Genomic DNA, 27242 nt, shown 5'->3' on the forward strand with positions numbered 1-27242 from the left:
CTAAACCACAGAGCCTAGGGCTTGCCGAGCAGAAGGTCGGCGGTTCAAATCCCTGCGACGGGGTGAGCTCCCATTGCTCTGTCCCTGCTCCTGCCAACCTAGCAGTTCAAAAGCACGTCAAAGTGCAAGTAGATAAATAGGTACCGCTCTGGCGGGAAGGTAAACGGCGTTTCCGTGCGCTGCTCTGGTTTGCCAGAAGCGGCTTAGTCATGCTGGCCACATGACCCGGAAGCTGTACGCCGGCTCCCTCGGCCAATAAAGCGAGATGAGCACTGCAACCCCAGAGTCGGCCACGACTGGACCTAACGGTCAGGGGCCCCTTTACCTTTTAAAGGACCCCTGGGCGGTTAAGTCCATTTGAATTCGACTGTGGGGTGCAGAGCTCATCTCCACTGTCAGGCTGATGGAACTGGCATTTGTCCGCAGAGCCTTCCGGGTCAAGGGGCCAGCAGGACTGAAGCGCTTCTGGCACAATGGGACACCACAGCAGTGCCTGTCTCCTGGCGCTGGGATGCTTTGGAGCAGCTAGGTTGGCAGGAGCTGGGACAAAGCAACAGGATTCAAACTGATGACCTTCCAGCGCCACCAGCGTCCCATACAGAATAGTCTGCTGCTGGATCAGGCTAAAGGAGGCCCATCTAGTCCAGCATGCTGTTCTCACAGTAGCCACACAGGCGCCCATAATCAGAAACCCGCAAGCATGACCAAGCGCAAGAAAATCTGTCTCCTCTTGCAGTTTCCAGCAACTGGGACTCGGATGCCTCACTGTCTGTGACCTGCTTGCCTTTCACCTTCTGATTTTTGAGAAGTTTCCTCTTCTGAAGTAAAGTCTCTTTGGACTTCCTTGCCAGTTGTCTAAGTAAATACTTGTTGAATTGGATGGCGCTGTGGCTGGTTTTGAATCCCCCAACTGCTTCTCACCCTAGTCCCAGACCACTAAAGCCCCAGGGCAATGTCCTTGAGGAGGGCTGGAAATTTTGCCATGAGCAGAACACACATTTGCCACAACTCTTCTTCCTTTGAATGCCTAATTGATATCATTCTCCATATTCTGATTTCTTATAGTTGGACATGAAATGCTAACTGTTGAAGTGGAGACAAATATCTATTGAATCCTGTCGTATGCATTTGGGGTGGGCACCACTGGCACCTCCTTAGAAGTCAGTGTGAGGCTAGCCAAGGTCTCAGAGGAGCTTACTTGCAGCTTGGATGCAGTGGTGGGGTGGGCAGTCATGAGTGAAAAGCTCATTTGTTCAGAATGGGTATCAGTGGCTCTCACTGGAGTGCCAGAGAAACATGCACTAGGTGGCCTTTGCAGGTGGAGACCCTTTCCCAGCAATGCAGCCTCCCACCCTCCCATTTCACCTAGCCAGGGGCCAGGGAGCCTGTGGCCCTCCAGACGTTGCTGAACTACGGTCCTCATCATCCCTGGCCAGGCAGACTGGGGCTGATGGGAGCTAGAATGCTCTGGAGGACAGGACTCGAACCAATGGCTTCAAGTTACAAGAAAGGAGATCATGACTAAGTATTCGGAAAAACGCTCTGACAGTAAGAGCTGTTCGATAGTGGAACAGTCACCCTCTCCTTCCTTGGAGCTTTTTAAGCAGAGGTTGGATGGCTATCTGTCATGGATGCTTCAGCCGAGATTCCTGCATTACAGGGGTTGGACTAGATGACCCTTGGATCCCTTCCAATTCTATGAAGAATCAAACCATGCCTGCAGGACGACAGCCATCCCCATACCTATTCCTGAGCCACACAACTCTTCCCATTACTTGATCCCAAAAGACAACTCAAGCTTCGGAGCCCTTGTTCTCCTGTTACTGCAATCTAAATATATGACAGACTCCAGTATTGTATGTACATTTGCATAGTTTATTCCAGTCACAGAACTTATTGCTTTTAGTGCAGAATGTCAACCCTCCTGATACAGTATTTCTGTGCCCCCTCCCCTCTGCTGTGGCTTTGGCTGGGTGGCCTCTGCCTGTCACCTGCTCCAATTGCCAGTCCTGTGGGCCCTGCTCCAGAGGTAGCTTCTACATTTCAGTGGACAGCTGAATGCTACCCAGTTGGCATTTTAAGCAACTTACACTATTTCAATTGATGCAACAAACGAGAGGGGCAAACTGTGCTTCAGGACTAGCAGAGGCTTGTGGCTCTGCACATGAAGCCAAAGGGTCACGCAGGACACTCCACAGGCTTGGGCCTGTCTGCAGTCATTCATGGTCCCCTCTGCTCTTCAGTGCAATATTCCTAGCCTTCTGGGAATCATCTACTTTGATTCTTTCGTTTCTTTACTTCTCAAGACATTCACAACCCAAACCAACTAGCACCTGGCACAAGGCAATGATGTCCAGAAGAGACAGAGAACCCTGCAGCGGAATTGGAGCAAGGGGGGGGGGACCCTTCAGTCCAGCACTGGGTTCCTTTCAGAGGCCCAGCAGATGCTCCTGGGAAGCCCACAAGCAGAACAGGAGCAGAACAGCCTCTCCCTGTGGCGACTGGTGTTCTTGGAGGCGGGACACGGCCCTCCTGACTGGCAGTCACCTTACTCTCCTCCATGAATTTGTAAGTTCATACAATCGAAAGCATGAGAAATGCTCCAGCCTGGTGGCTGCCCATGCTTGTGGGTAGCATCCCCCTCACCCTGAGATTTGGGGAGAGGCCCCTTATGTTTGGGGAAGCAGTAATGGAGTGACAGCTCCCAAAAGGGACATGGCAATGCTGCTTTGCGTGCTTCCACGGAAGTACTGCTGTGCTTCCTCGCCAAGAGAACCTGTCTTTCAAAGGGAGGGACACCAGGTTCTCCGCGTTGGCTGCCAGCTTCTGACAACCTGCGTGGGTTTTGCTCTCACCCTGAAAACCATCCTCATAAAGCAGTGGTGGTTTACATGCCTATTGGTTTAATTCCAATAGTTGCCTCTTTTAAATGCTCCTGGTCCAGCATGTGTGGGCAATGGTTTTCATGAGACCCTCACTGCTGCACGGGAGGTGGGATTCCTGGCCAAGACCTTGCTGGCAATCCTTCCTGCAGGGTGGACAACTTGAACCACAGCCATTAAACATGATTTGTGTGTCTGCTCCCCCTGCCGGCTGCTTCTGTCCGTGGCCTGATTCACCTCTCCTCTTTCTCCAAAGCCTTTCCTGGCTGTGCTGCTCACTGAGACTGGTCTAGCGGGGGGCACCAGGGACCTTTGCTGCCCTGGGGCATCCCTCTTCCACTCAGCCGCAGTTCCTGCCCCAGGTGGGCCAGCCGCATCTTGGCTGCTGCAGTTCAGAATGGAGGTCAAAGGAGTGAATGCTCCTCCCTGGGAAAGGGTTCCCTGCACATAGACAACGATCATTTCAGGAAGACTAAGCCAGCAAGCCATTTTCTATGTGGAAGGAAGAACATTTACTTATGAAGGAGCATTCTATCACATGAACCCTGCCTGCAGTCTGAAATGGAGCAGCCCACTTGAGTCTGCGCACCTCCACACTCATGGGAGCAATTCATGTCGTAAATTCAGGTTTGCACAATTAAAATGATTCAAACCCCTCTCTGTCCCCCCAGCACCACTTAAAAAGAAAAAGCAGCCTTTGAGCAATTCGGAAAGTGATAGGGAAACCCACTGAAAAGTGGGGGGGGGGGGGATGAATGAATGATGAGCAGCAAGATGTCTAAACCAACCAAGATGGATGCTCATTGTCGTATAACTTCCCAGCAAGCAAATGAGAACAAATGCCCAATGAAGGCTGGATGCAGCCTTGTCTCCTGTGCAGGAGCTTTGTGGAAGCAAGTCAGGATGGAGGATGCTCAATAAATGGGGTGCCTGGGGGAACCCTGAGTGACAATGGAGGGTATCAGGATTGGGGCAGGAGGGGAAGTGTCAGAAGAAGGGTGGTGCAGAAGCAGCTACCTATGCGACGCAAAAGCCCCTGTCCTTCAGCAGAACTGCCGTCTCCTCTTCCTATCCTCACCCTGCCCAGCAGGGTTAATTCTTCCTTCCTGCCAGTGCCTGGAGGAAGCCTCATCTGCCTTGCAATGGCGACATGTGCAGTGGTGGAAGTCAGCACCCAGCCAGCTCTACCAGCCTAAGTCTCAGCCTACCCTGCAATTGCAAATGCTGCTGTTTACACAGATCCCCTTGGCCCCCCCAGCCCCTCAAGTGCTTTATCGACTCAGAGAGAGAGAGAGAGAGAGAGAGAGAGAGAGAGAGAGAGAGAAAGAAACAATCTCTCTGAGAAAGATCTGGTTAAGTGGTGGGTCCCCAGCGCTGGTCAAGTAGGCATCTTCTGGTGCTGCAAAGGCCGCTGTAGACTGGCCAGTGATGCTTTCGCTGAGGTTGGCACTAAGCCAGAGAAAGGCTGGATCTTAACCCAAAAAGCAGCTTGGCACCCGCCAACTCCTAACACTGAAGCAGAAAGTTTGTCACAGAAAGCTGCTTTGACAGATGGTTACAGAACTCCATGTCAGCTGGGCTCCCCCACCCCCTGACAGAGTTTGGTTTGAAGCAGCGCCTTCTGGTGCCCCTTTTGTCCCCCCCCTCCAGGGGCCCAGAGCCCCCCTACCACCAGCCCAGCCACCCGCTCAACCCATTCCACAGCTGGGGGGGGGGTCAACACAGCTGTCCTGACAGGAGGGCTTCCCACCAGCATTTGTCCCAGGCAAAGCGGTTCTGGACCAGAGAGGTGAAGATGAGCAGCAACATCAGAGTCACTTTTTTGTTTTGAATGTGCCCAGGAGCTTGGGCATGAATTTGCCCACCTTCTTGTCTTTGGCATCGGGCTCACCTTCCTCTTCGCCATGCTCATCCTTCTTGCAGAAGACCTCAAACCGGCTGTAAACCCGCTTCTCCTTCCTCATGCTCTCCATCCTTTTCAGGAGGGAGTCCCTGTCCTCCGAAGGGTCCCTCTGCAGATTCCGCCTGTGGCTGCCAAAGCTCTCTGACCGGAGGATCCCGGTGCTTCTCTCCTCAGCTCTGTGGTCCAGGCTGGTGGCCGACTTGGACAGCTCTGGGTTGCTGGAGCTCGGCAGCTGCCTGGCCAGCTCCGCTCGGTTCTTCTGGCTGTTAGCAGAAATCTGCTCAAGAATGACCTTTGTGTCATCCCGGAGGTTGCTGCTGTAGAGGACATTGGATGTGGATGAGGGAAACCGATGCTGAGGGGACTGGCTGCCTTTGGGGACAAGGGGGGAAGGAGCTGGCTTTGGAGACTTCTCTTCCTCTATCGCCTCCTGGAAGTCACCTTTGGACAGTCGCTTGAGGCCTCCTGCACTCGGCTTCTCTGGCTTCCAGCTCTCAGGGGTGGCGTCTTCTTCTGGCTTCTTCTCCCCTTTGGGGTTCAGCAGCTGCTTTAACCTGAGAGATCCTTTCCTGAAAAACTCCCGTGGGCTCTGCTCCTGCTTACTGCCGTCTTCCTCTGGCTTATTGAGGGAGCTGTTGGAGCCGTGAGCCTTGGAGGGAACTTCCACAGTCTGGGCTTGTTCTGCTTTCTTGAATTCTGTCTCGGGCAGATTCTGAGTTTCCCCTTTGAAGCAAAGCTTCTCATTCCTTTCTGCAAGAGCTCGTTTCTGAGTTTCTCCAACAAATATGAGGTTCTCCTCTGGAAGACTGGGCTTGTTCTCTATTGGGTAGAACCGAGAAGCGAGCTTGTCCGTTTTACCGCTCATCTGTGCAATGGGATCCTTGCCAAGCACGTCAGTGAGCTGGCCAGCCAAGGTGGACTCTCCAAATGCCCTATCTGACTCCAAGTGCAACTTGTAGCTGCCAAGAGAGTCTTTGGAGTCTGACACGTGGCTCTCCAAGATCTTGTACTGCACCGACTTGGTGCATTTCCTTTCTGCATTCTGGGACTCTTCCTGCAGGAAAGAGGACATGGCCTTTGTGTGACTGACGGTCGTACTTTCTGAGTCTTTGCCCACTGTCTTATACTTCTCAAGTAGCTCAGCTACTTTGGAGGCGGTGGTGGTCTTGACTGTCTCGCTGTCCTTCGTCACCTCGCTGGATGTCTGCTCTTTTTGAATCATCTGGACTTTCTCAGCCGACGTGTTCGGCTGGTCCAATTTGGCAGCACTAAAAATAAGGGACGACCTGAGTCGTGAGCTCCTCTGAATCAAGGGGTTGATCCTGCTCCTGAAGGGATCCTGCTTCACCAAAGAGGCCTCCTCAGTTGGCCTCTCAGCTCCTGAAAGTGGCAGTGGGGATTTGAAAGAGGGGAGGAGGTCACTGGGGAACCTTGGGAGGGGCTCTGTGGGGCCAAGCACTTCATTGTAGGCCTCTGACTCCATGGGCGTCGGGAGACCCTCCTCTCCTGGGTCAGACTGGTACCCACTCAGGTAGGAGGAAATTCTCCAGTTGCGCAGACCAGTTCGGTTCTCTTGCACTTTCTTGCCTTGATCTGAATCCTGGTCTTGGTCCTGCAGGAACAGCCTTTGTTCCAGGCTCTGCTTCTGGGTTGGGGAGGTCTGGCACATGAACTTTTGCCCCATGTTCTGTGTCCGGAATGAGGGCAGCCCAAGAGGGCCATTCCCAGCCACATTCACTTGGTCAGAGCCATGTCTCACTTCCTTGGAGGAATTGGAAGGCACGTAGTCCAGCCGCAGAGGGTAGCCCTCCTGGGGGAAACCGGATTCTACTTCCGGGCACCGGAAGCCGTCGGAGTAATCCTCCGCTTCGTTGAACCCGGGCCTGCCTCCCCTTATTCTCTCGAAGAGCCCCTGAGGCCTGCTGGCACCGTGGGGATGCTCAAACTGATACTGGTAGAACTGGTCTTTCTGAAAATGGCTGGACTGAATTTTAAAATCATCCAAATTGTTCATGAACATCTGCCTGGAAAACTGCTTTGAAGAAGCAAAGTTCTCAAAGGTGCCTTCTGCAAAGCTGTGCCTCTTGAAGGAGTCCATCTCCAGCTGCTTCGAGCGGAGAAAGCCCCGGATGGGGTCCAGCTGGGAGTTCTCCATCTCCACCTTCTTGGAATACATCCGCATCGCTGACCCTTCCAAGGTGTGGCGCAGCATGTCGTCTCTTCTGAAGGAGGACAGGAAGTACCTGTCTGGGTCAACCCTGTCCATCAGCGGCGAGAAAAGGTTGTCTTCCCGGGGGAAGAGCAGGGGGTGCTTCTTGGGGAAGAGGGGCAGGTTGCTGCCGTAGGGTGCCATGCCAAAGGGTGCCATGAAGCTCTCTGGCGCCTTCATCAGGACATTGGCAGGAGGAACCAGCGGGTCTGACTGGGCAAAGAGGATGCGGAACTCCTCGTCAAAGCTGGCCACCAACTCTCCCTGGAAGATGTGAGCAATGCTCCGGTGGATCTTCTCAAACGACCACATGAAGCTGTGGAGAAGCAGGCAAGAGATGGGCACGTTACTGCTGCGAGTGGCCACTCTGCCTCGCAGGGCAGGCATGAGATGCCTCCTCCTCTTCCCTGTACCCACAGGATACTGTGGGCACCTCTCCCAGAGTGTGACTTCCCCTTTGTGGAACTCCCTCCCCAGAGATATCAGGTGCCAGGTTAAAATAGCTCTGCCTGTGCCTTCAATGGCCTGGAATTGGGGAGAGGGCTCCTTATTGCTGCTGTTTCCCTTTAATATCTTGCTGGTTGCCTCTAGTTCCAGAGGGCCTTGAGCAGTGCCTGCTTTTAAGCAGAATAATGTCTACTTATTAGTGATGTTGTATTAATGCTGAAATCCCTTTGGATGGTCTTTCAAATTAAAAGGCAGAATATAACTATTCCACATAAGAACGTACAAAGCCAGAGTCTTATAATCTAAGGAGAATTACAGTCGGGACGGGTTGTTTGTGCGAGTCACATCCAAGCCCAAGGGACCTCGCAATGAGAACTGGAGTCCTGGAACAGCAAAAGGCAGACCTACTTCTGCTATTTCTCTTATGAACCCCCCATCCTCCATAAGGTCTCTGTGGGAACTGGACAGGGCCTCCCCACTACTGTAACCCAAAGAGCTCTGGCCCAGCAAGGCGAATGGGAAATGCCCGACTCCTGCTCTGCCTGGACATCCAAAGTTTGCTGCAAGGCCCAGTTGCTCCAAGAGCGGATGGATTTCTGCTTGCCCTCCTGACTTAGGATCCTGGCCAGCTTGCCCACCCATTGCTGGCCCTCTCCACCCCAAGGCTCCTCCTTTGGGGCAGCTGGGTGGCCATTTGCACTTCTTCCTTCCTCCTAAGGCTCATCACAGCCCTCAATTGCCCAGGCGGCCGTCTCAGCTGAAGTCTGTTGCAGCAGGAAGGAGTCAAGCCACCTGTGGCCTCTCCCCTGCTCACCTGCCCCCCACTCACCTGTAACTCCCGCTCAGTACCACCATGCAATCCACCAGCAGGAACTTCTCCTTCACATGCCCCTTGAAGGACTTCCCAGTGCGACAGTAGTAGGTGGGGCCGGAAACTGTTCTCACCCGGAGGAACTGCAAGGCAAGAGAGGTATCAGGCAGCAAAATCTCCAAGGAAGCCACTGCTCCCCCCCAACCCAGGCCGTTTAGCTGCAGGCTCTCAAGAGGCAGAGTTGGAAGGGATCCCTGGGGTCATCTAATCCAACCCACTGCAATGCAGGAATCAATGCAGGAGGGGGTGTGTGTGTGTGCGTTGCTACATGGTTTCCTCCACTCTCTCATAGAGCTTCTACCCAGTGAAGCTGAATGTTGGAAGATTCAGGACAAAAAGAAGTCTTTCTTCCTGCAGAGCACTGTTAAAACCGTGGATAGTGACAGCCTCCAACCTAGATGGCGTTAAACAAGGAACGGACAAACTCCTGGAGGAGGAGAGGGCAATTGATGGCTCCTGGCTGTCGCATGAAAGATGGAACAAACTGTTTCTTGCTGCTCCAAAGGTCAGGACCTGAACGGATGGATTCAAACCAACAGGAAGGGAGATCCCAACTAAACCTTATGAAGAACTTTTTGACAGCAGAACGGATTCCCTCAGAAGGTGGTGGACTCTTCTTCCTTGGCGGTTTTTAAGCAGAGGTTGTGTGGCCACCTGTGAGGGATGTTTCAGCTGAGATTCCTGCATTGCAGGGGCTGGACTGGATGACCCTCGGGGTCCTTCTATCTCTGCAGCTCAACCATTCTGTGATTCTAGAGCCACAATGGCTCAACTTGGCCTCCAGAGCTGGAAGCAGCAATGCTTCTGAATGCCAGTTGCTGGAGACCCCAGGAAGGGAGTGTGGCTGTGCTCGGGTCTCAACTTGTGGTCAACCACTGTGAGAACAGGATGCTAGACCCAATGGGCTCCCCTGGGCCTGATCCAACAGCCAGGCTCTCCTGGTGTTCTCAGAGCTGCCTGCACTGTTTGGGGTGCTGGGGTTTTGGGGTACCAAAGGGGCACAAAATTGCACCCTGTGTCCTAGTGCCACATTGCCCCATGGGAGCCCCTGCCCCCTCCTGCTGTGCTTACTTCCATGTAGTTGAGGTTGACTCTGCACTTGGCTGCCATGTCCAGGAAGAGCTGGGAATTCATCTCATCCAGCAGGATGTACACAGGAACCCTGCGGGCTGCAGCATCAAGCACTTCGCCCAGCAGGTCCACATCAGTGAATATGTCCATCACTATGGCAACCACCTGGAGGGAAGGCAAAAGGGCAGGTTAACACCTCACAGGACTCTCTTTCCATCTTGGGAAGCCAGAGGACTGACTTTCTGGGAGCAGCCTCAGGTGCCCTGGCAGGGCTCAGCCCCTCTCTCCCGCACCTGCCCTTTGAAGAAGCTGCCAGCCCTTGGCCTCCCATTCCCTGGCCTGAGCCAGAGCTCACAGGAAGCAGTGTAAATAAAAGTCCAGTCACCCTACGGGGGCCTTCTCTGCTGGGCCCCTGGGGTATGGAAGGCTTCGTTTTTGGAAATCTCAATAGCAAAACCTTAATAACAAAAAAAGGATCTACTGATAATAAGCAGTCTATACATGGAAGCAATGAATAACTGATGAGATTCAACAGTAGCCCCAAAGCTGACAGCTTTGTGCATAGCAGCCTGCCCCCCCCCCCGAGCCAAAACCCCCATTTATATCAAGACTGAAAAGGCCAGGAAGTTCCCCTCACAGTTCTCATATATAATCACATTCCTATCTTGTTCTTCCTTCCAAAGAAGCCCAGGGCAGCAAGCAAGAAATGATAGCAAATAAACATCTCTCTAAAACAACTCTAATACAATTGCAGGCTTGGAAGAATCTGCATGTGAAAGGCTTGTTGGAAGGAGGAGGTCTTTGGTAGGTGCTGAAAAGGAGCCTGTCTTGGTCTCCAAGTTGAAGGAATTCCAAGGGCTGGGGAGCCACCACAGCAAAGGCCCGACTTCTGCATTGTGTGGAACTGACCTCCGGACAAGACAAATCTGCACCTGGGACGTGGCAGACAGTCAAATCCGTAGGAGGGCTCCTGGGGTGGGTGGGGGAGGCAGGCAGGCAGGCAGGAAGAGGGACCCCCCCCCCAACAGCACATCCCTCTAGATCAGCACCACCTCCCGGTGGCCCCTAACTAACAAGCCCAGCTTTACTATTACTATTATTGATTACGATGATTATATTTCTTACCTTCCCTTCATCACTTGGTCCCAGGGTGGGTTACAACAATATAAAAATGCAATGTTAACATCAGTTGAAACCATTTACAATGGATCCTAGCCAGCCCCATATCTTCCTTTACCTCAGAAGCCCTTGCTTAGCACCCTCCAAATATCTGGAATTCCTGTGTGCATGTTCCGTCTCTCTCCTTTGTAGCCTCAAGCAGTAAAACCCCTTCCTGTATTTCTGCTTTGCCAGATGGCTGTCATTTTGCAAGTCTTCCCTTGTGGAGTCTTCTCTCAGCCTCCCCTCCCCTCCCCTTAGGAGTCTTCTGGGCAGCTACCGCTGCCGCCCCGGTCTCTGAGCTGCCCCCCCCAAGAGAGGTGCCTCCTCACACTGCCCTATAGGGGCCTGGGAAGCACCCCTTGGCCAGCCCCAGAGGCAGCATGCGCCTGGGGAGCTTGTAGCCAGGGCTGCTGAAACAAACAGCTGTACAAGCCTTGGGGAGGCAGAGACAAGAGGAGGGAGGAAGGAAAGAGGGACAGAGACCAGTGTTGCCTGCGGCACCCCTGCCCATCCTTCAAGGCACCCACGGCATACTGGTTGAAAACCACTGTGGTAAGTGCCTCTGTGCCCTGCTGGGCATGAGCAGACTTTGGACGGGAGGATCTGATCTGCTTACTACTAGAAGACAAGATGGCGGTGGGGGAGAGTCAGCCTGGGAAATCTCAGGTGCAACCGATCTCACAACTTTTTTCAGAGGGAGGCTTTGTTGTTGTTGTTAATTTTCAGTGGCTACCAGGGTCAGAAACCTCTGAATGCCGCCTGCTAAGGAGCACAGCAAGGAGTGCTACTGCTGCTGCTTTTTCCTCTGCTTAATGGACATGATAGGACAGGCATGTACAAGATGTGAGTTAAGGTGGCGTCAGCTCTTCCATTACAACACTCCTCCATATCGTTCCTCCTTTATTTATTTCTTTTTATTATTTTTGCAAAAGGTGCACATAATAGTCTTGGAACAGATCTCTGTTCCGATCTCAAATTTCACCAATAAGCTTTAAAAAGGGAAAGTGTGAGGCTTGGGAAGCATTTTTTTTAAACAAAATATTGTTTTTTTATTTCCTATTACACTTTGGGGCGGATGTGTATACAAAAAGTGGAAATTGTGGCCTTTGATTAAGCATTTTTGTAACTATCCAATTTGTCTCAGTGTTTTAGCTGCCTCTGAAGGGGTTGCTGTTACTCCTGTGTGTTTATTTGAGATCAGGAGTCCTCCTGAGGAGCACATAAGGGTGGGAGTCCACTCATTTAGTTAGGACAGAACGAAGCAAGTTCCATGGAGCCTTAAGGTGGAGGAGGACAGATGAAGGCAGACAAGGAGTGTGGGAGGAGGGAGGCCGGATGCAAGGAGCGCAGGGGACTCCTGCAACTTCCTTTAATCACTGCATAGAAGAGGGAACTGCTGTGCCTTGGGGGGGCAGCTTGATGGAGCGCCCTCTCACTTGAAATCCGGCAGACACCATCCCTGCTATGTTAAAACTGTTTTATTTGAGAAAGTATTTGCACCATGAATGTTGTTCTGATGCTTTAATCTATTATGTCAATCTGTGTTTTAAATTTTGTAGACTGTATGTTTCCATTTTGAAAACTGCTTTGAGCCCCGGATTCAATGAAAAGCAGGCTATAATATTTTTAAAGTAAAAACACAAGCTTTTGGAAGTGTAGCTGATCATGCCATCTGAAATGCCCTCTTCCACCACTAAAGCATAGCAGCCCCCTCCTCCTTAGCATCTGGCCACGCAGGAAAAAGAGGGATACTCATTCAACACAGAGAACAACCCTGTGCAGCTTCGCTCAAGCAAGGGCCACTGCTCTCAGGCTCTTGGGCAAGTCACATGTCTCTGAGTCACACCACTTTGCCTTCTGTGAAATGGGCTTTGATAACTGGTTCATCACAGCAGCAAATGCCGCTAGCTTTTCCCACCGTGACCCCTGGTCTTGCTTATCACCAACTGCTGCCACGTCTGCTGCCTGGCCAGCCCATAAAGCATGCAGTGCCCTGTCTGAACTGGGAGCCAATGCAGCTCCTTCTTAAGGACCGGCAGCAGGGACGTCATGGAGCCCCCAAAGGCTCAGGGCAGAGAGCTTTCACGGCAGCAGTCATGTCAGAAACTGCTGGATCCTGCCCACCTCCCCCTTCCTTCCTCCCGCCCGTCCGCCTGCCTTTGGGCTCCTGCCAGCGTCCTTTTCCCACAGCCCCCTTCCTGATCTCTCACCTGCTGTGCTGCCCGGATCATCCTGCGCGCTTCCTCCTTGATGCTGGGGTTGTCTGGGGGTGGGGGCTGCACCAGAGTGGTCACCTCCGTCCCTCGAAACCCAAAGACCATAGGCCAGCCCAGGTCCAGCTCTGGAACGGCCAGGTCAGAGTTCATGGGCCAGTAAGTGCCAGAGGAGCCGTCCATGTCTGTGTCGTGGGGGCCGGAGTCTGTGCTGCCGCCCCCGCCCTCCTGATGGGCATACTGGGGCTTCTGGATGTGCTGGGTGATGTGCTCCACCTCCGAGGGGCAGAGGAAGTCCGGGGCGCCCTCTTCGGCCAGAAAGCGGTGGTAGTTCTCCTCCCCGTCCTCGGCCAGCGTGTCCAGAGCGAGGCGGTAGTACTCCTTGTAGTGGGGTGGGAGGTAGTTGGGGTCCAGGGGGTTGTCGCCCTGCGAAGAGCTCTGAGACCGGCGAGCCATGGCGACAGATGGGGGCACTGCGGAGGGGGGGGGAAGAGGCAGTCGTGTCACAGCAGAAGAGGCCCAGAGCGACTCACAAAACGTGCCACCGTCCCCTGCCTCTTAGGGTGGGATCCTAAGAGCAGGACAAAGATTTCTGAAATGGGTCCGTATCTGCTTTTTAGGTAACTATAATTTTAGCCAAAACAAAAAAAAATCCTTCCAGTAGCATCTTAAAGACCAACTAAGTTAGTTCTTGGTATGAGCTTCCGTGTGCATGCAGACTTCTTCAGATACACTGAAACAGAAGTTTCCAGACCCTTCTATATAGTGAGAAGGTGGGGAGAGGTATTACTCAGAAGGGTGGTGGGAATGGGTGATTGGCAGATAGCTGTGATGAGCCTGTTGACGACTCTTAACGTCTGCAATAGGTCTTACAGGAAAAAGCAAGGGGTGAGAAGGTGAAAAATGGCTTTGTCATGTATAATGAGATAAGAATCCAAGGTCTTTGTTCAGACCAGGTCTCTCCATGGTTATAAGTTTGGTGATAAGTTGCAATTCAGCAGCTTCTCTTTCCAGTCTATTACCCATTCCCACCACCCTTCTGAGTAATACCCCTCCCCACCTTCTCACTATATAGAAGGGTCTGGAAACTTCTGTTTCAGTGTATCTGAAGAAGTGTGCATGCACACGAAAGCTCATACCAAGAACTAACTTAGTTGGTCTTTAAGGTGCTACTGGAAGGAATTTTTTTTGTTTTGACTATGGCAGACCAACACGGCTACCTATCTGTAACTATAATTTTAGCATAATTCCATGAGACAGATATTTTACGCACAGAAAGGATGACCCTCAGTCCCCTAATCAATGACTTAGCTACTGTTTCTACACACTGTTTGCAAAACTCAACAGGGAGTGCATCTGGCCACAACTACGTCCCCGTTCAGCTCCCTGGCAATTCATTTATGCTATTTTTAAGATCTGTATCCTAATTTTCTTCATAAAATAAACTTAAGGAGGCTTATAAAAGCCATAAAGTACATAAATGCATAAATGCCATAGTACATAAAATACACAAATACATAAAAGCCATAAATGCACCTTATGCATACAATACACAGAGTTCCAAATTACTAAAATAATTTTCATTCATAAGTACCAAGAGCAAGATATAAATATTCAGTATAAAATGGGGATACAGCTTGATGGGAGCATTGCAGGAAGTTGGACTGGACGACCCCTGGAGGTCCCTTCCAACTCTAATGTTCTGTGATTTTATTATTCTATCCTGGATGGTATGGAGAAAGAGGAGGGCAGAGAGCACGTCTCCCTCCCTCTCCTAATCCAGCACCCAGCAGGATCACCCATGATGGAACCTCCCAGCAGGGGGGAGGCAGCTTCCTCCAATGTAGCTGGCCCAGGAGGGGCAGGCCCAGGTCTCGCCTGGCACAGGGGCTCTTCCTGACTATTGTGCATATAAGCAAAACCACACAAAGCCAGAATGGTCCTCCATGGGAGGTAGAAGAAGCTCTACAACGGAACTTGAGTCGAGCATGGATATTAAAGTATTTTAGATCTTAAAAGGAAAATAATAGATATGAAAAAATATATGAATGACAATGCAAAAATAATTGATGAGAAACTTGATAGAATGGGAAGCAAAATTGATCAAAATGCCAAAATTATTGTGGAACTATCAAGTCAGATGAATGATTTGGTAACAAAAAAGTGGAATTAACAAAAATAGTCCAAGACCTTAAATGCAAATCCCAAAATCTTTAAGAGGCAGCTAAGAGAACTCAGAATGAAAGTAAGGAAGTGAAAAGGGAGTGTGACAAGATGAAAAAGAGACCACAGAACTGAAAGAAACACAGGAAGCAGCCCTGGATGCAACAGCAACATTACAGATGCAAAGGAGGGGGAGGATTTAAAGAGTCAGAGGAGCAGATTGAGGAGAAAACTACGAAAGAGTTGGCCAAGAGGTTAAATTTGGATGAACAAGTGACGTCTCAAGGTATAGAAAAAAATATTCAGAATTAGATCAAGTGTTGTTGTTGTTTAGTCGTGTCCGACTCTTCGTGACCCCATGGACCAGAGAACGCCAGGCACCTCTGTCCTCCACTGCCTCCCACAGTTTGGTCAAACTCATGCTGGTAACCTCGAAAACACTATCCAACCATCTTGTCCTCTGTCGCCCCCGTCTCCTTGTGCCCTCCATCTTTCCCAACATCAGGGTCTTCTCCAGGGAGTCTTCTCTTCTCATGAGGTGGCCAAAGTACTGGAGCCTCAGCTTCACAATCTGACCTTCCAGTGAGCACTCAGGGCTGATTTCCTTCAAAATGGAGAGGTTTGATCTTCTTGCAGTCCATGGGACTCTCAAGAGTCTCCTCCAGCACCATAATTCAAAAGCATCAATTCTTTGGCGATCAGCCTTCTTTATGGTCCAGCTCTCACTTCCATACATCACTACTGGGAAAACCATAGCTTTAACTATATGGACCTTTGTTGGCAAGGTGATGTCTCTACTTCTCAAGATGCTTTCTAGGCATCTCAAGATGTCTCATTCTCAAGATGCTGTCTAGATCAAGTGTAGCCAGAGCTAATAATTGGCCTGGTGAGTGCCCGGTGTCCTTTACATCAATTGCCATCAGAGACAAAGTGCTGCAAATGAACAATAAAAGGAAACAGAATAGATGAAAGAGACATTGTCATTCTTAAGGAAAACCCTGTTAGGCTTTGGAAAAAGAGACAGCTACAAACCTCTTGCTGAAGCCCCAAATGCAAACTCTATAGTTTACAGAATTCCCAGAGGGTATCTCCTCCTTTTTAAAGGAAAGAGACGAAGGTGCTTGATGGCGGAAGACACCAACAAATTCTGGAGGAAGTATTAGAAGGAAATGGGAGGGGGGAAACAACTAGTGGGAGGAGTGGACGACACAGACGTGGCAACATCAACAGAAGGAAATTAAAGAGATTAGACAAAAGGAGTGATTTAAGCATCACTCAAGGGCGTTAATAAATTGTTTATATTGTGTATTTACTGTTTTTATTTCTGTGAAGTGAAGATACAGAAGATTGCCACCAGGATTGTAAATGGACTTAATGATAAAGCCAAGAGAAACAGAGTAGAACATATCCTAATTAAACAAAAATGGGAAGTGATATGGGAATAAATTGGGGAAAATGAAAAAGAATTATTTAATAACCCGGACAGTGAACTAATCAAACAAAATATTAAAATGCTCCAGACACAATTCTCAATGATTATTAACCAAGAGATTGAATGGAAAATCAAGTTGCTAAAACATGGAAGCTTTAAGTTTGCAAATAAACCTGGCAAACTATTAGCTTGGCAACTTAAAAAACAAAAGCAGAATGAAAGGATCATAAACAAAATTAAAATCAGAGAAAAGAGTAACAGATGACCCAAGGAAATAAACAGAAGTTTTGTAAGTTTTTACAGAGAGCTATACAGGGAGGGAACAGACAATCACGACAAAAAAGAAGAATACCTAAAGCAGAACAACTTACCAAAGATTCTAAAGGAGAAAATCAGCCTCCTAAATTCTCCTATTACCGCATTAGAAGTTCAACAGGCAATTTAAAAAGCGAAATCAGGGAAGGCCCTGGGCCCAGATGGCCTACCCGCAAGCTATTATAAAAAGCTAGAAGAACCCCTATTCCAACCATTAAAGGATATGATGAACAACATAGTAAAAACTGCCGGAATCATGGACAGAAAGTTATATAGCCCTATTTCCTAAGCAGGGAACTGATCTAACAATTGTCTCAAACTACCAGCCAATTTCCCTTTTAAACAATGATTATAAATTATTTGCTGACATACTTTCGGAAAGACTGAGAACGATTCTTAAATACAACATTCATGAAGACCAGGCCGGCTTTCTCCCTGGACATCAGATGCAAAATAACGTCAGAAATGTTATCAATGTGTTGGAATAGTTAGAAATCAGAATTGACAAACCAGCAGTATTAATGCTGGTTGACACAGAGAAAGCCTTTGATAATATCTCATGGAGATTCATGAAAAGAATGATGCAACTAATGGAGTTTGGTGAACAGTTTTGTAAAGGAATTGAGACTATATACTCTGATCAACAGGCCAAGATTATTATCAATGGCAACATTACAGAAGACTGTGTAATAAGAAAAGGGACAAGGCAAGGGTGTCCGTTATCCCCGCTAATATTCATTCTGGTAATGGAAATGCTGAATAAAAAAATAAGGGAAGACCAAAACATAAAAGGAATAACATTAGGAGAGAAAGCATATAAACTAAAGGCGTTTGCCGATGACCTTATTATAATGACAGAGAACCCAAAAGAAAGTTTATTAAAGGTATTAGAAACGAATTTTGGGTAGGTAGTGGGGTTCAGATTAAACAGTTCTAAAACAAAGCTCTTGGTCAAGAATCAAACTAAACAGGAAAGAGATGATCTAGAACAAGCATGGCCAAAGTCCGGCCCACCGGTTGACTCAATCCGACCCCCATAACTTAGGGGTAAAATGGTAAAAAAAGCTCAAAAACTTTGGTTGGCCTTCATGCATGTTCACTTCATCAAATCTGGCCCTCTTTGGGAAAAAATTGAGCACCCCTGATCTAGAAAATGTCTCGAACTTGAAGATCTGCAAAAAGAGAAAATATTTGGGAATATGGATCTTGGCAAAAAATAATAACCTATTTCAAGATAACTACTGTCAGGTCTGCCTGAACCCCTGACAACTACACTAAGACCTGGATGGAGATAAAAAGAAATCTAGAAATACAGAGCAGATTAAATCTATCTTTCTGGGGGAGAATATCCACCATTAAAATGAATGTTTTACCAAAAATGCTTTTCTTATTTCAGACGATTCCTGTGATTGGGGAAACAGGCAACGAGACATCTCAAGATATATCTAGCAGGGGAAAACCCCCAGGATTAAACACAAATTATTAATTGATTTTAAAGAAAGAGGAGGCTTTTCCCTGTCAGATTTGAAACTCTACTATGAGGCAGCGTGTCTCTCCTGGATCAGGGAATGGTGTATATTACAAAACACAGACTTTCTAGATATGGAAGGGCATGACAATCACTATGGCTGGCATGCCTACTTAGGCTACGATATGGTCAAAGCACACACAAAAATTTTAAAACCACATTATAAGGAAACCCCTATATATGATTTGGGCAAAATACAAAGGTCTGCTCAAACCTAAAAATCCATGTGGATATTGCCCCAGAAGCACTGGCAGTGAAGAAAAAAAATATGAAAGGGAATTGGCCAACATATAAAGTATTGTTAAAAGAAGAAGAAAATCAGTTGAAATTTAAAAAAATCAAAGAAATCAGGGCACACTGTCAGGGAAGAGTTAGACGTTTCCAGTTTCTCCGAGGGAGAAAGCATTCCCCAAGGGGGGAGGGAGAGCAGTGAATCTAATAGAAGAGAACAGGAGGAACAAGAGGGAGGGACCGGCTGTTCCCAGGAAAGGCCAGGGTTCAGGAGGGGAGATACAGGCCAGCTCTAGCCAGGAGGGTGGGAAAAAGGGCGGAAAAGCGAAGGGAAGGGCGCCTTCGCCATTTTGAGGGTGGCTGGTCACGGAGAAGCAGAGCTCAGAAGGGATCTGAAAGAAGTGACTCTGAGGAAGAATAGTTAAAGTTAAGAACCGTTTATAAGATTGTTTTGTTAATACGCAATAAAAAGTTATAAAAGAACAAGAAGCGTTTGTGTGGTGATCTGAAGAGGACAACGACCAGGCCTGACACACACCTGTCAGGTTGGCTACAATATCACCAACTTCATGAGATATTTAAACTCAACAAAAGAAATGGCTTGGAGACAGAACCCTCCAGATTGGAAAAAGAACTGAAGCTCTCTCCAAAATGGACCGACTCCTTCTTGACTGGGAAGTCAAGGAAGAGGAGGCAAAATCAGTAATGGTTAAATGGGCTCAAGACTTTAGTCACAACATCCCTATGGATGCCTGGGAAAAACTATGGAAGGTAGACATGAAGTTCACTGCATGTTATGATAGCCATGTTCAAATATATAAAAGGATGTCACTTAGAGGAGGGAGAAAGGTTGTTTTCTGCTGCTCCAGAGAAGCGGACACGGAGCAATGGATCCAAACTACAAGAAAGAAGATTCCACCTAAACATTAGGAAGAACTTCCTGACAGTAAGAGCTGTTCGACAGTGGAATTTGCTGCCCAGGAGTGTGGTGGAGTCTCCTTCTTTGGAGGTCTTTAAGCAGAGGCTTGACAACCATATGTCAGGAGTGCTCTGATGGTGTTTCCTGCTTGGCAGGGGGTTGGACTCGATGGCCCTTGTGGTCTCTTCCAACCCTATGACTCTATGATTTCCCCATGGCCCACCATAAAGGGGGAGAACTATACAGTGGTACCTCAGGTTAAGAACTTAATTCGTTCTGGAGGTCCGTTCTTAACCTGAAACTGTTCTTAGCCTGAGGCACCACTTTAGCTAATGTGGCTTCCCGCTGCCACCACTGTGCGATTTCTGTTCTCATCCTGAAGCAAAGTTCTTAACTCGAGGTAATATTTCTGGGTTAAAAAGGTAAAGGTACCCCTGCCCGTACGGGCCAGTCGTGTCCGACTCTAGGGTTGTGCACCCATCTCGCTTAAGAGGCCGGGGGCCAGCGCTGTCCGGAGACACTTCCGGGTCACGTGGCCAGCGTGACAAAGCTGCTCTGGCGAGCCGGCACCAGCGCAGCACACGGAAACGCCGTTTACCTTCCCGCTGGTAAGCGGTCCCTATTTATCTACTTGCACTTTGACGTGCTTTCGAACTGCTAGGTTGGCAGGAGCTGGGACCGAACGACGGGAGCTCACCCCGCCGCGGGGATTCGAACTGCCGACCCTGCAATCGGCAAGTCCTAGGCGCTGATTTCTGGGTTAGCGGAGTCTGTAACCTGAAGCGTCTATAACCCGAGGTACCACTGTAGTACCACCGGGGGTGCATTCCTGGTTAGGGGGCTTGCTTTTTTCTAACTAGAAGCCACACCTGTTCTGCTTGCCATTAGCTAAAGGAAGGCCCATCCCTCACGCCTGCACCAGCTGAGCCTTGCCAAGGGTCTCCTCCCTATGCCTTGCCCCCCTCAGCAGGAGCCCCCAGGGTGATGACTTGACTAGGGAGGTGAGGCGAGAATATGCTCTGGAGAATATTCTCCACAAACTATAAATTCTAATGTAAGAACCAGTTTTACACACCACATTTTAAAAATCTAGTAAATAATAAATCAAGCTGTGATATTGCCAGTGTAAGTAATGAATAATGATTTTTTAAATTTCAGTTACATTACTGAGCACTTTTGTCATTCACCATTGGCAGTTCTGAAATGTGAGCTACAGAAAACATTTTTTGTTTGTTTTAAAAATGCTATTCATTTAATTTGGTGAACATTTTAATTCGTATGTATTTCAACTATATGTATTAGCCTTTTTTCTATTTTGGTGTGACCTTATTCTTAGCAATTCTATACCCTTGGCCATACAGTGACCATACATATTTATTTTTTACAGAAGGTAGTTTTAATGCTTTATACTGTACACTTAAAGTACCTAGGCCTATGTGTATCAGCATGTGAGGTGGCCTTGATTTAAACAGTTGACATTTCTATATTTTTATTTAGTGCCAGTAACTGGTTTTTGCAGTGCCATTCAATGGTACATGGTGATATTTATCAGTGACTGACATACTGAAATATATTATCATATAATGATAATGTATTTAATGTCAATGGCTTCTTTTTTATATGTATGCATATAGTTTTATTTAACAAGCTGTGTTTTAGTCACCAAAACAGTTACTGTGTTAGAACTATCAGAAGCACAATATAGCCTATTACTGAATTTCCTTGTATCAAACTTTAACATGCCAATTGTATTTTTTTACTTGTCCTATAACATGTACATGTTCTAATGGAAGAATAAAATATGATTTAACTACTGAGTTTCCTCATACGAAACCTTAACATGACAATTACTGGTGCCATCACCTTATTATATCATTTTCAATGCATTAAAATGAATATTCTCCTATTTTAAATGAAAATTCACTAATATTCTCATTGATTGAGAAGATTATTCTTGAGAATTTAACATCACTAAACTTGACCAACAGCCCATTGCTCACCGGCTTCCCTGGCCATGCGCTGGCCAGCTGCCCCCCCCCCAAAAAACTCCTCCATTTCTTTTCTGTGTTCCCAGAAGCCTCTCAGACCTTGCCATCTCCAGTGCACTTAAGACTGGGAGCTCCAGGTTTTCCTCAGTGCTCAGTGTTGCTGGCACTAAATGTACACCCAGTAAGAAAGGAGGGGTGTTGGGGTGGGGACACACAAAGCGCAGCCCCTCCTGATTCTGGCTGCTCACCTTCCAGCTTGCCAAGAGCAAGAGGAAACTGCTCGGCTCCAGGCTCTTGGGGGAGCCAAGCCAACTCCGAGCGTTGAAGGCAAGCTCCAGAAGTGCCCTGTGCCCACCGGAGGGGACCCGCCTGGCTTTGCTGACTGGGGTCCCGCTGGCCTTTGTGCTTCAGGACGGCTTCCCTCAAGCAGAAAGTCTCCTTCCGCCCCTGGCTTGGCTACCTGCTCTGGCAAGTGATGGTCGCGCAGTGGGCTCCCTCCTGGCAGCCCCAGAGCCCGGGCTCTTGCCAGGGCCTCGTCTGCTGGGCTCTGGAGCTGCTCCTTCCTGTCCCGGCCTGTACCAGCAGGGCCTGTTGCTACGTGCTGCAGCTGCTGCGGCTGGTTCCCAGCACCACCGGGTGCTCCCTTGCGAAACTGGCTTGGCAGCTTCAGACACACCCAGCTGCATGGAAACTGAGAGAGAGGGTGGGGTGGGGGGAGGCAGCCCTTGGCTGGGCCCAAGCACAGCCAGAGAGAGGATCGCTGGAAGCCAAAGGATGGCCTCCCCTCACACCTGCCTCTAGGGGTGCGGCTGGTTGGCCTCAGCAGCTGGGGGAATCTCCTGACCCAGCAAGTCAAGCTTCTTCAGGAATACAGGCTGCCTCGGAAAGGCCAACTTGCCAGCAAATGCCACTGCCCCACAGAACACAGGCGGGCACCTGGTGGCCGGAAACCTCCCAGTCCCAGCACAGCACCGAAACGCCCCCCTCCCAGGTGAGGGTGGTCCGGCTTGGGGCTCAGGCTGGCCTTGAGCTTTTCCTCTGAAGACGAGACAGAGGCCTGGGGGACATCAGAACATCAGACCAGTGGCCCATCTAGGCCACCATCCTGTTCACACAGTGGCCAGCCTTCTGCCCTTGGGCTAGGGACATGGTAGGCATGGGGTGGGCAGCTGCCTCGCCATCCTTCCAGCAATACATGTGCCAGGGCTGCGCCTGGGAGTGCGAAATTCAGCTCCCTGCTCTTCCTCCGAGGCAGGAGGCCAGGGAAGCATGTCTGCCTTGCTCTGAGCAGGGGGCTCATGGAGCAGCCCCCCCCCCCCCCGCTGGGTGTTTCCCCCACAAACACAGCCCTGCATTCCTCTGGGTGTTACTTCTTGTGCAGCCATATGCTCTCATACCCCTCTCTTAGAAATTCCCCAAGGGGGCCGGAGCCCCACTTCCCACAAAGCAGGGGCGTGATGGGCAAAGGGGGAGTGGGATGCCACAGGACTGCTCCAGACCTCTTACATGAGGGTCTTGGGGAAGCATCTGGTGGCCAGACAGAGACCCCCTCCCCCCGTGGGACAAGCGGACCCCTCTCCGCCTTCCTCACACACGAAATGAGCTCACCCAGCACCTCTGAAGCCAATGGCCTAAGCGGGGGTTTGCTTGGGTGCCTGCATAGAGAGGGAAGAATTATCCCAAGGCCACGTTAACCACAGAGTTTCCAGGCAGCCATGACACATGTAACTTCTCCATTACTTTAGAGGCCTCCGCCTACATTCTGTGGACACATTTGAGGCTTCACATTTCAAAGGCTGGTGCAGAATTTGGCACCTTAACCACCTCAGCTTTGGGTTTAACACAACAAGTTGCTAGCCCCCAAGGAAACGCGGGCTCTTATGAACGGGGTGCACACTTCCCTCTTGTTCTGGGGCTGAAGGGGCACAGTCTTGGTCACCCACCAGGCCATGCACACCCAGGCGCCAACTCACACTGGCTCCCCGCACCCAATGACTGAGAGCAGGCTAAGAGCAGCCTCCTGGCGGGTGGAGGGCAAGGAGAAGGGTGCCAGGCCAAGGTGGGAGCCCTTGGCAAGTTCCCAGTAACGGTCGGGTGTCCCTCCTTTCAGCTCCTGATGCAACCAAGAACCTGGACAGCAAATAAATAAAGCCACAGAGGACCCTGAAGAGGAAGCAGCGCTCACAAAAGTGGGTTGCCCAGTGAACTCCACATCTTTCTCACAAACGGCAGATGAGGCAGCCAACCTGCCTTTGCCTCGGTCATCCTGCTCTTATAAGACAAGACAGGTTGGCTCCTCTGTGCCAATAAACAAATACAGCCACCTGGAGAGCTATAAATGGGGGGGGGGGCACTCCCTCATGTGCAGCTGGAGGTGGGCTGCTAGCAGGACCAGAAGGCAGCCCTGTTCTCCCGGCCTGTGATTCCCAACAACTGGTCGCCTCTTCCTCCACCCTCTTGTAAAGCCATCCAAGTTGGTGGCCAAAGCTACACCTTGCAGGAACCAATTCAATACTGCGATGCAAAAAGTACCTCCTTTCGTACGTCCTGAAATCTTCCAACATTTGGCTGCACTGGACAACTCCAAGCTCCAGTTTTAAAACAGATGAAGACCTCTCCCTATTCACTTCCTCCCAATGCACATAATTTTATACCCCTTGTTCAAATCTATCACTACTCCCCTTTCGCTAGAAAGCCCCAAATATTGCAACTTTTCCTCCTAGAGGACTTGCTCCACCCCCCACTCTTTTCTTCTAGAAATTTTTTTATTAAGTTTTCAATTTTACATTTCAAAATAAACATTTTACGAACTTCAAAATATCCAAAGACTTCTCTTCTTCTCCTTGCATGGTTCATTTTACATATCATATGTTCCTGCAAATTTTACTATAACCATTGAAATCCGTTTTCCACTTTTACATCAATCAAATATTATATACACTGTTGAATTTCTCTTAATGCTGCCTGCGTTTTCAGTTGTGTAGTTATTTCCCATATATTCAATAAATGTTTTCTACTCTTCTTTAAATATATGTCCTTCTGGCTGTCCTATTCTATGTGATAAATCTGCAAGTTCTGCATATTCTATCATCTTAAGCTGCCAGTCCCTTTAGTTGGGACCTCGCTCACTTTCCATTTTTAGGCTAACAAAACATGGGCCGCAGTTGTTGCACACATAACTAACCTTTTCTGACACCTAGGAATTTCTGTCTAGATTATTCCCTGTAAAAAGGACTCAGGTTTTTTTTTTGGAGGGGGGGGAAAGAATCTTAAACATTTTTTCAACTCATTATAAATCACTTCCCAATATACTATTACCTTTCTACATGTCCACCACATATGAAAGAAGGTTCCCCCTCACCCCACTCTTTTCTGAACCTTTTCTAGTTCCACAATATCCAGTTCCACAAAATATCCTTTAGACTACCTCACAACACAATCCTAAAACGTTATTTTTAAAAATTGAAATTGAAAACCAAGCATAAAACAAAATCATCACACAACACATGTATGAAATACTGGTGTGGAGCATAGACAAAAAGGTGGCCAAATAGATCTGTAATACATTCTAGACTTTGGGTCTAAGTGGTACCTTGGTTTAAGAACAGTCCGGTTTAAGAACGATTTGGTTTACAAACTCCGCAAAACCGGAAATAGTGTCCCGGTTTGTGAACTTTACCTCGGTCTAAGAAGGGAATCCGAACGGTGGAAGGGCACCGGCAGCGGGAAGCCTCATTAGGGAAAGCTCACCTTGGTTTAAGAACGGTTTTGGTTTAAGAATGGACTTCCGGAACCAATTAAGTTCGTAAACTGAGGTAGCACTGTACTAGAAATTATAACTAAAAAAGTTAAAAAACCCATAGGGGGACTCTTTTCTAATCCGGCTACATAGGAGATGGCAACTGCTATATTGGCTCCCAAATGCAATGGGGCAGAATGGGGCCTTCCAACCAATTAGCTCAGGTTGGCTCCAAAGTGTGCAACTTGTGCATTTTGCAGCTCTCACCAAGACAGAAAACTGGTGTTAACTTCAGGCAATGGCTCCTCTTGCGTGAATCTCACCCTGCCCATGATATTCTCTGTGGAAGTCCTGCTCCAAAATGCATTTTGCAGGGGGGGGGGGAGTGGGAGGGTCTTGGTAGCAGCCCCAATGCTCAGCCCCGTCTCTGCTCTCTCCTGGGACGACTAGGACACTTGCAATCAGATCAGAGCCTCAGCTGGTGACCTTGAGAGCAGGCTGCTCAGCTTGGCTTTTCTTATTGTTTTGTGATTGTTTTTCGATCATTATACCCATTTCTTGTTTCAATTCAAAAATTAAATTACACTCAGACACCACTACGGTGGGCCCTGTTCATTCAAAGTTAGCCAGAGCAAAATGAAAGTTGGGGGTGGGAGAGAAAGCAGGTGAGGGGACTTCACAGGTGCCTGCAGGGGGCAGCCCCCCCTTCTTCCCTCCTCCTCCATCTTGGGAGACAGACCCACCATTCTCCCACTTCTCTGGCTAGAAGCTGAAGCCCAGATAAAGTGGGGGGGGGGCGTTGTTCAGAGGAACACTGGCCTGCAAATGTTTTGGGGAGCCCTGGCAAGCAGAGGGGCGTCCGATGACCCCCCAGGGCCAGCTCTGCTGCTCCTCAGCCAGGCTCTGCTGGCTTGAGGCTGGACAGGGGGGGGGGCGCTCCCAAGCGGGCCCACCTGCCCTCCTCCCGGGACAGCTGCTGCCCTGGAAGTGCGGAGGCCAGGAAGGAAGGAAGGAGGCAGGCAAGCAAGCAAGCAGTTCCTCCTCCTCCTCCATAGAATCGTGGTTTGAAAGGGAGCCCAAGGGTCATCCAGCTGAGCCCCCTGCCCTGCAGGACTCACAACTCCAGCATCTCGGACAGGTGCCCCCCCCCCACCTCCGCTTCCCGAAGTGCCGCTTGACCTGAAGTCGGCGGAGAGAGGAAGGCGCTGCGCGGAGTCCCGGCCGGGAAGCTTTGCGGCCGCTCCCGGGGAAGGGCAGGCGGGGCGGCGGCGAGCTTCGCCGAAGCGCGGCCGCACCCAGCTCGCCGGGCCAAGCACCTGCCGGAGCCCGGCCCCGCACAGGGCTCCGCGGTCGCCGGGCCCCGATGGGCGAACCAGCCAGCGCCGGCCTGCCCCGACACGCCGAACGGCGGAGCCGCCGGCACGTGTCGGGGCAGGAGCCGGCACTCCCAGCCGGCGGGCGGGCGGGCGGGCGGCCGCCCCGTCTCTCGCGCGGACCGGGAGCCTGGCGCCCCTCCGGCCTCCGGGACCCGTCACCTTGCGCCGGCGGAGGAGCCCCGACAGTCCAGCCCCGCGGCAGACGGACGCTCCTCGGCCCTGCCCCGCCCGGGACAGGCTCCTTCCCTCGGCCCGGGAGGGGGGCCGACACCCCCGCGCCCACCTCCGCTCCCGGCCTTGGCCCCTCGAGAACACCGCCCGTCCGCCGCGGACCTCGGCCCGTCGCCCATACCGCGCGGCCGGTGGCCCCATTTCCCCGACGGCAAACGGAGACGCCGCGAAAGAGGGGCCCCGGGATCCCGGAGCCAGGCCTTTCCCGGCTGCCGCTCGGGCCGCGGCCCCACCCGGCGAGCCCCCTCGCCCGCCCCGCCTGGCAGCGCCTACTGGAGCGGCCGGGCGGCCAAGCGTCCGCCGGCCTCGTCGGGGGCGCCCGCCTTACCTTGCCAGGTGAGCCGGGGCAGGCGCGGGTCCTCTTTCCGGCAAGCGGGCGGCGCTGCCTCTCCTCCCGCGACGCCTGATTCACCTCGGCGCAGGCGGGAGCCAAGCTCCACCCAGGGCAGCGCGGGGCGCGGAGCGAAGTTGGCCGGCCAAGTCGGCCCGAGGGGGAGAGCGAGATAAGGCGCGCCTCCCTCCCTCGCTCGCTCGCTCGGCACATTCCTGATGCGCCGCCTCCG

The 27242-nt window shown here is 50.3% G+C and overlaps 2 protein-coding genes across 3 annotated transcripts in view; one reads left to right on the top strand and one right to left on the bottom strand.

The window, feature by feature from the left end:
- Window positions 1–1854: 1854 nt before the first annotated feature.
- On the bottom strand, window positions 1855–27242 carry FAM83H (family with sequence similarity 83 member H). Of its 2 annotated transcripts, none has more exons than XM_083749606.1 (5): window positions 27008–27242; window positions 12755–13230; window positions 9384–9548; window positions 8271–8395; window positions 1855–7310 (listed from the first exon to the last, which is right to left on the bottom strand). In XM_083749606.1, the coding sequence occupies exons 2-5, from the start codon at window positions 13211–13213 to the stop codon at window positions 4697–4699; spliced, it is 3363 nt and encodes a 1120-aa protein (XP_083605732.1). In that variant the 5' UTR covers window positions 13214–13230; window positions 27008–27242; the 3' UTR covers window positions 1855–4696. The 2 variants fall into 2 exon arrangements, with proteins under 2 accessions (XP_083605732.1, XP_083605733.1); XM_083749607.1 differs by lacking the exon at window positions 27008–27242 and adding an exon at window positions 21582–21602.
- Window positions 25920–27242, top strand: part of IQANK1 (IQ motif and ankyrin repeat containing 1) — a gene marked incomplete at its 3' end in the record, with an annotated part of 30869 nt that continues 29546 nt past the window's right edge. The window contains exon 1 of the mRNA XM_083749608.1: window positions 25920–26210. Within this exon, the coding sequence (XP_083605734.1) occupies window positions 25935–26210 (276 nt within the window). The 5' untranslated portion in view covers window positions 25920–25934. The remainder of the gene's footprint in view (window positions 26211–27242) is intronic.

Source organism: Podarcis gaigeae (genome assembly GCF_964106915.1).
Source record: "Podarcis gaigeae genome assembly, chromosome: 7".
Classification (NCBI taxonomy): domain Eukaryota; kingdom Metazoa; phylum Chordata; class Lepidosauria; order Squamata; family Lacertidae; genus Podarcis; species Podarcis gaigeae.

Coding starts and splice junctions, on each gene's coding strand:
- FAM83H (XM_083749606.1), bottom strand. CDS start 13,213: ATGGCTCGCCGGTCTCAGAGCTCTTCGCAGGGCGACAACCCCCTGGAC. Junction 9,549..12,754: donor TGATCCGGGCAGCACAGCAG/GTGAGAGATCAG, acceptor CCTTCCCTCCAG/GTGGTTGCCATAGTGATGGA. Junction 7,311..8,270: donor GTACTGAGCGGGAGTTACAG/GTGAGTGGGGGG, acceptor GCTTCTCCACAG/CTTCATGTGGTCGTTTGAGA.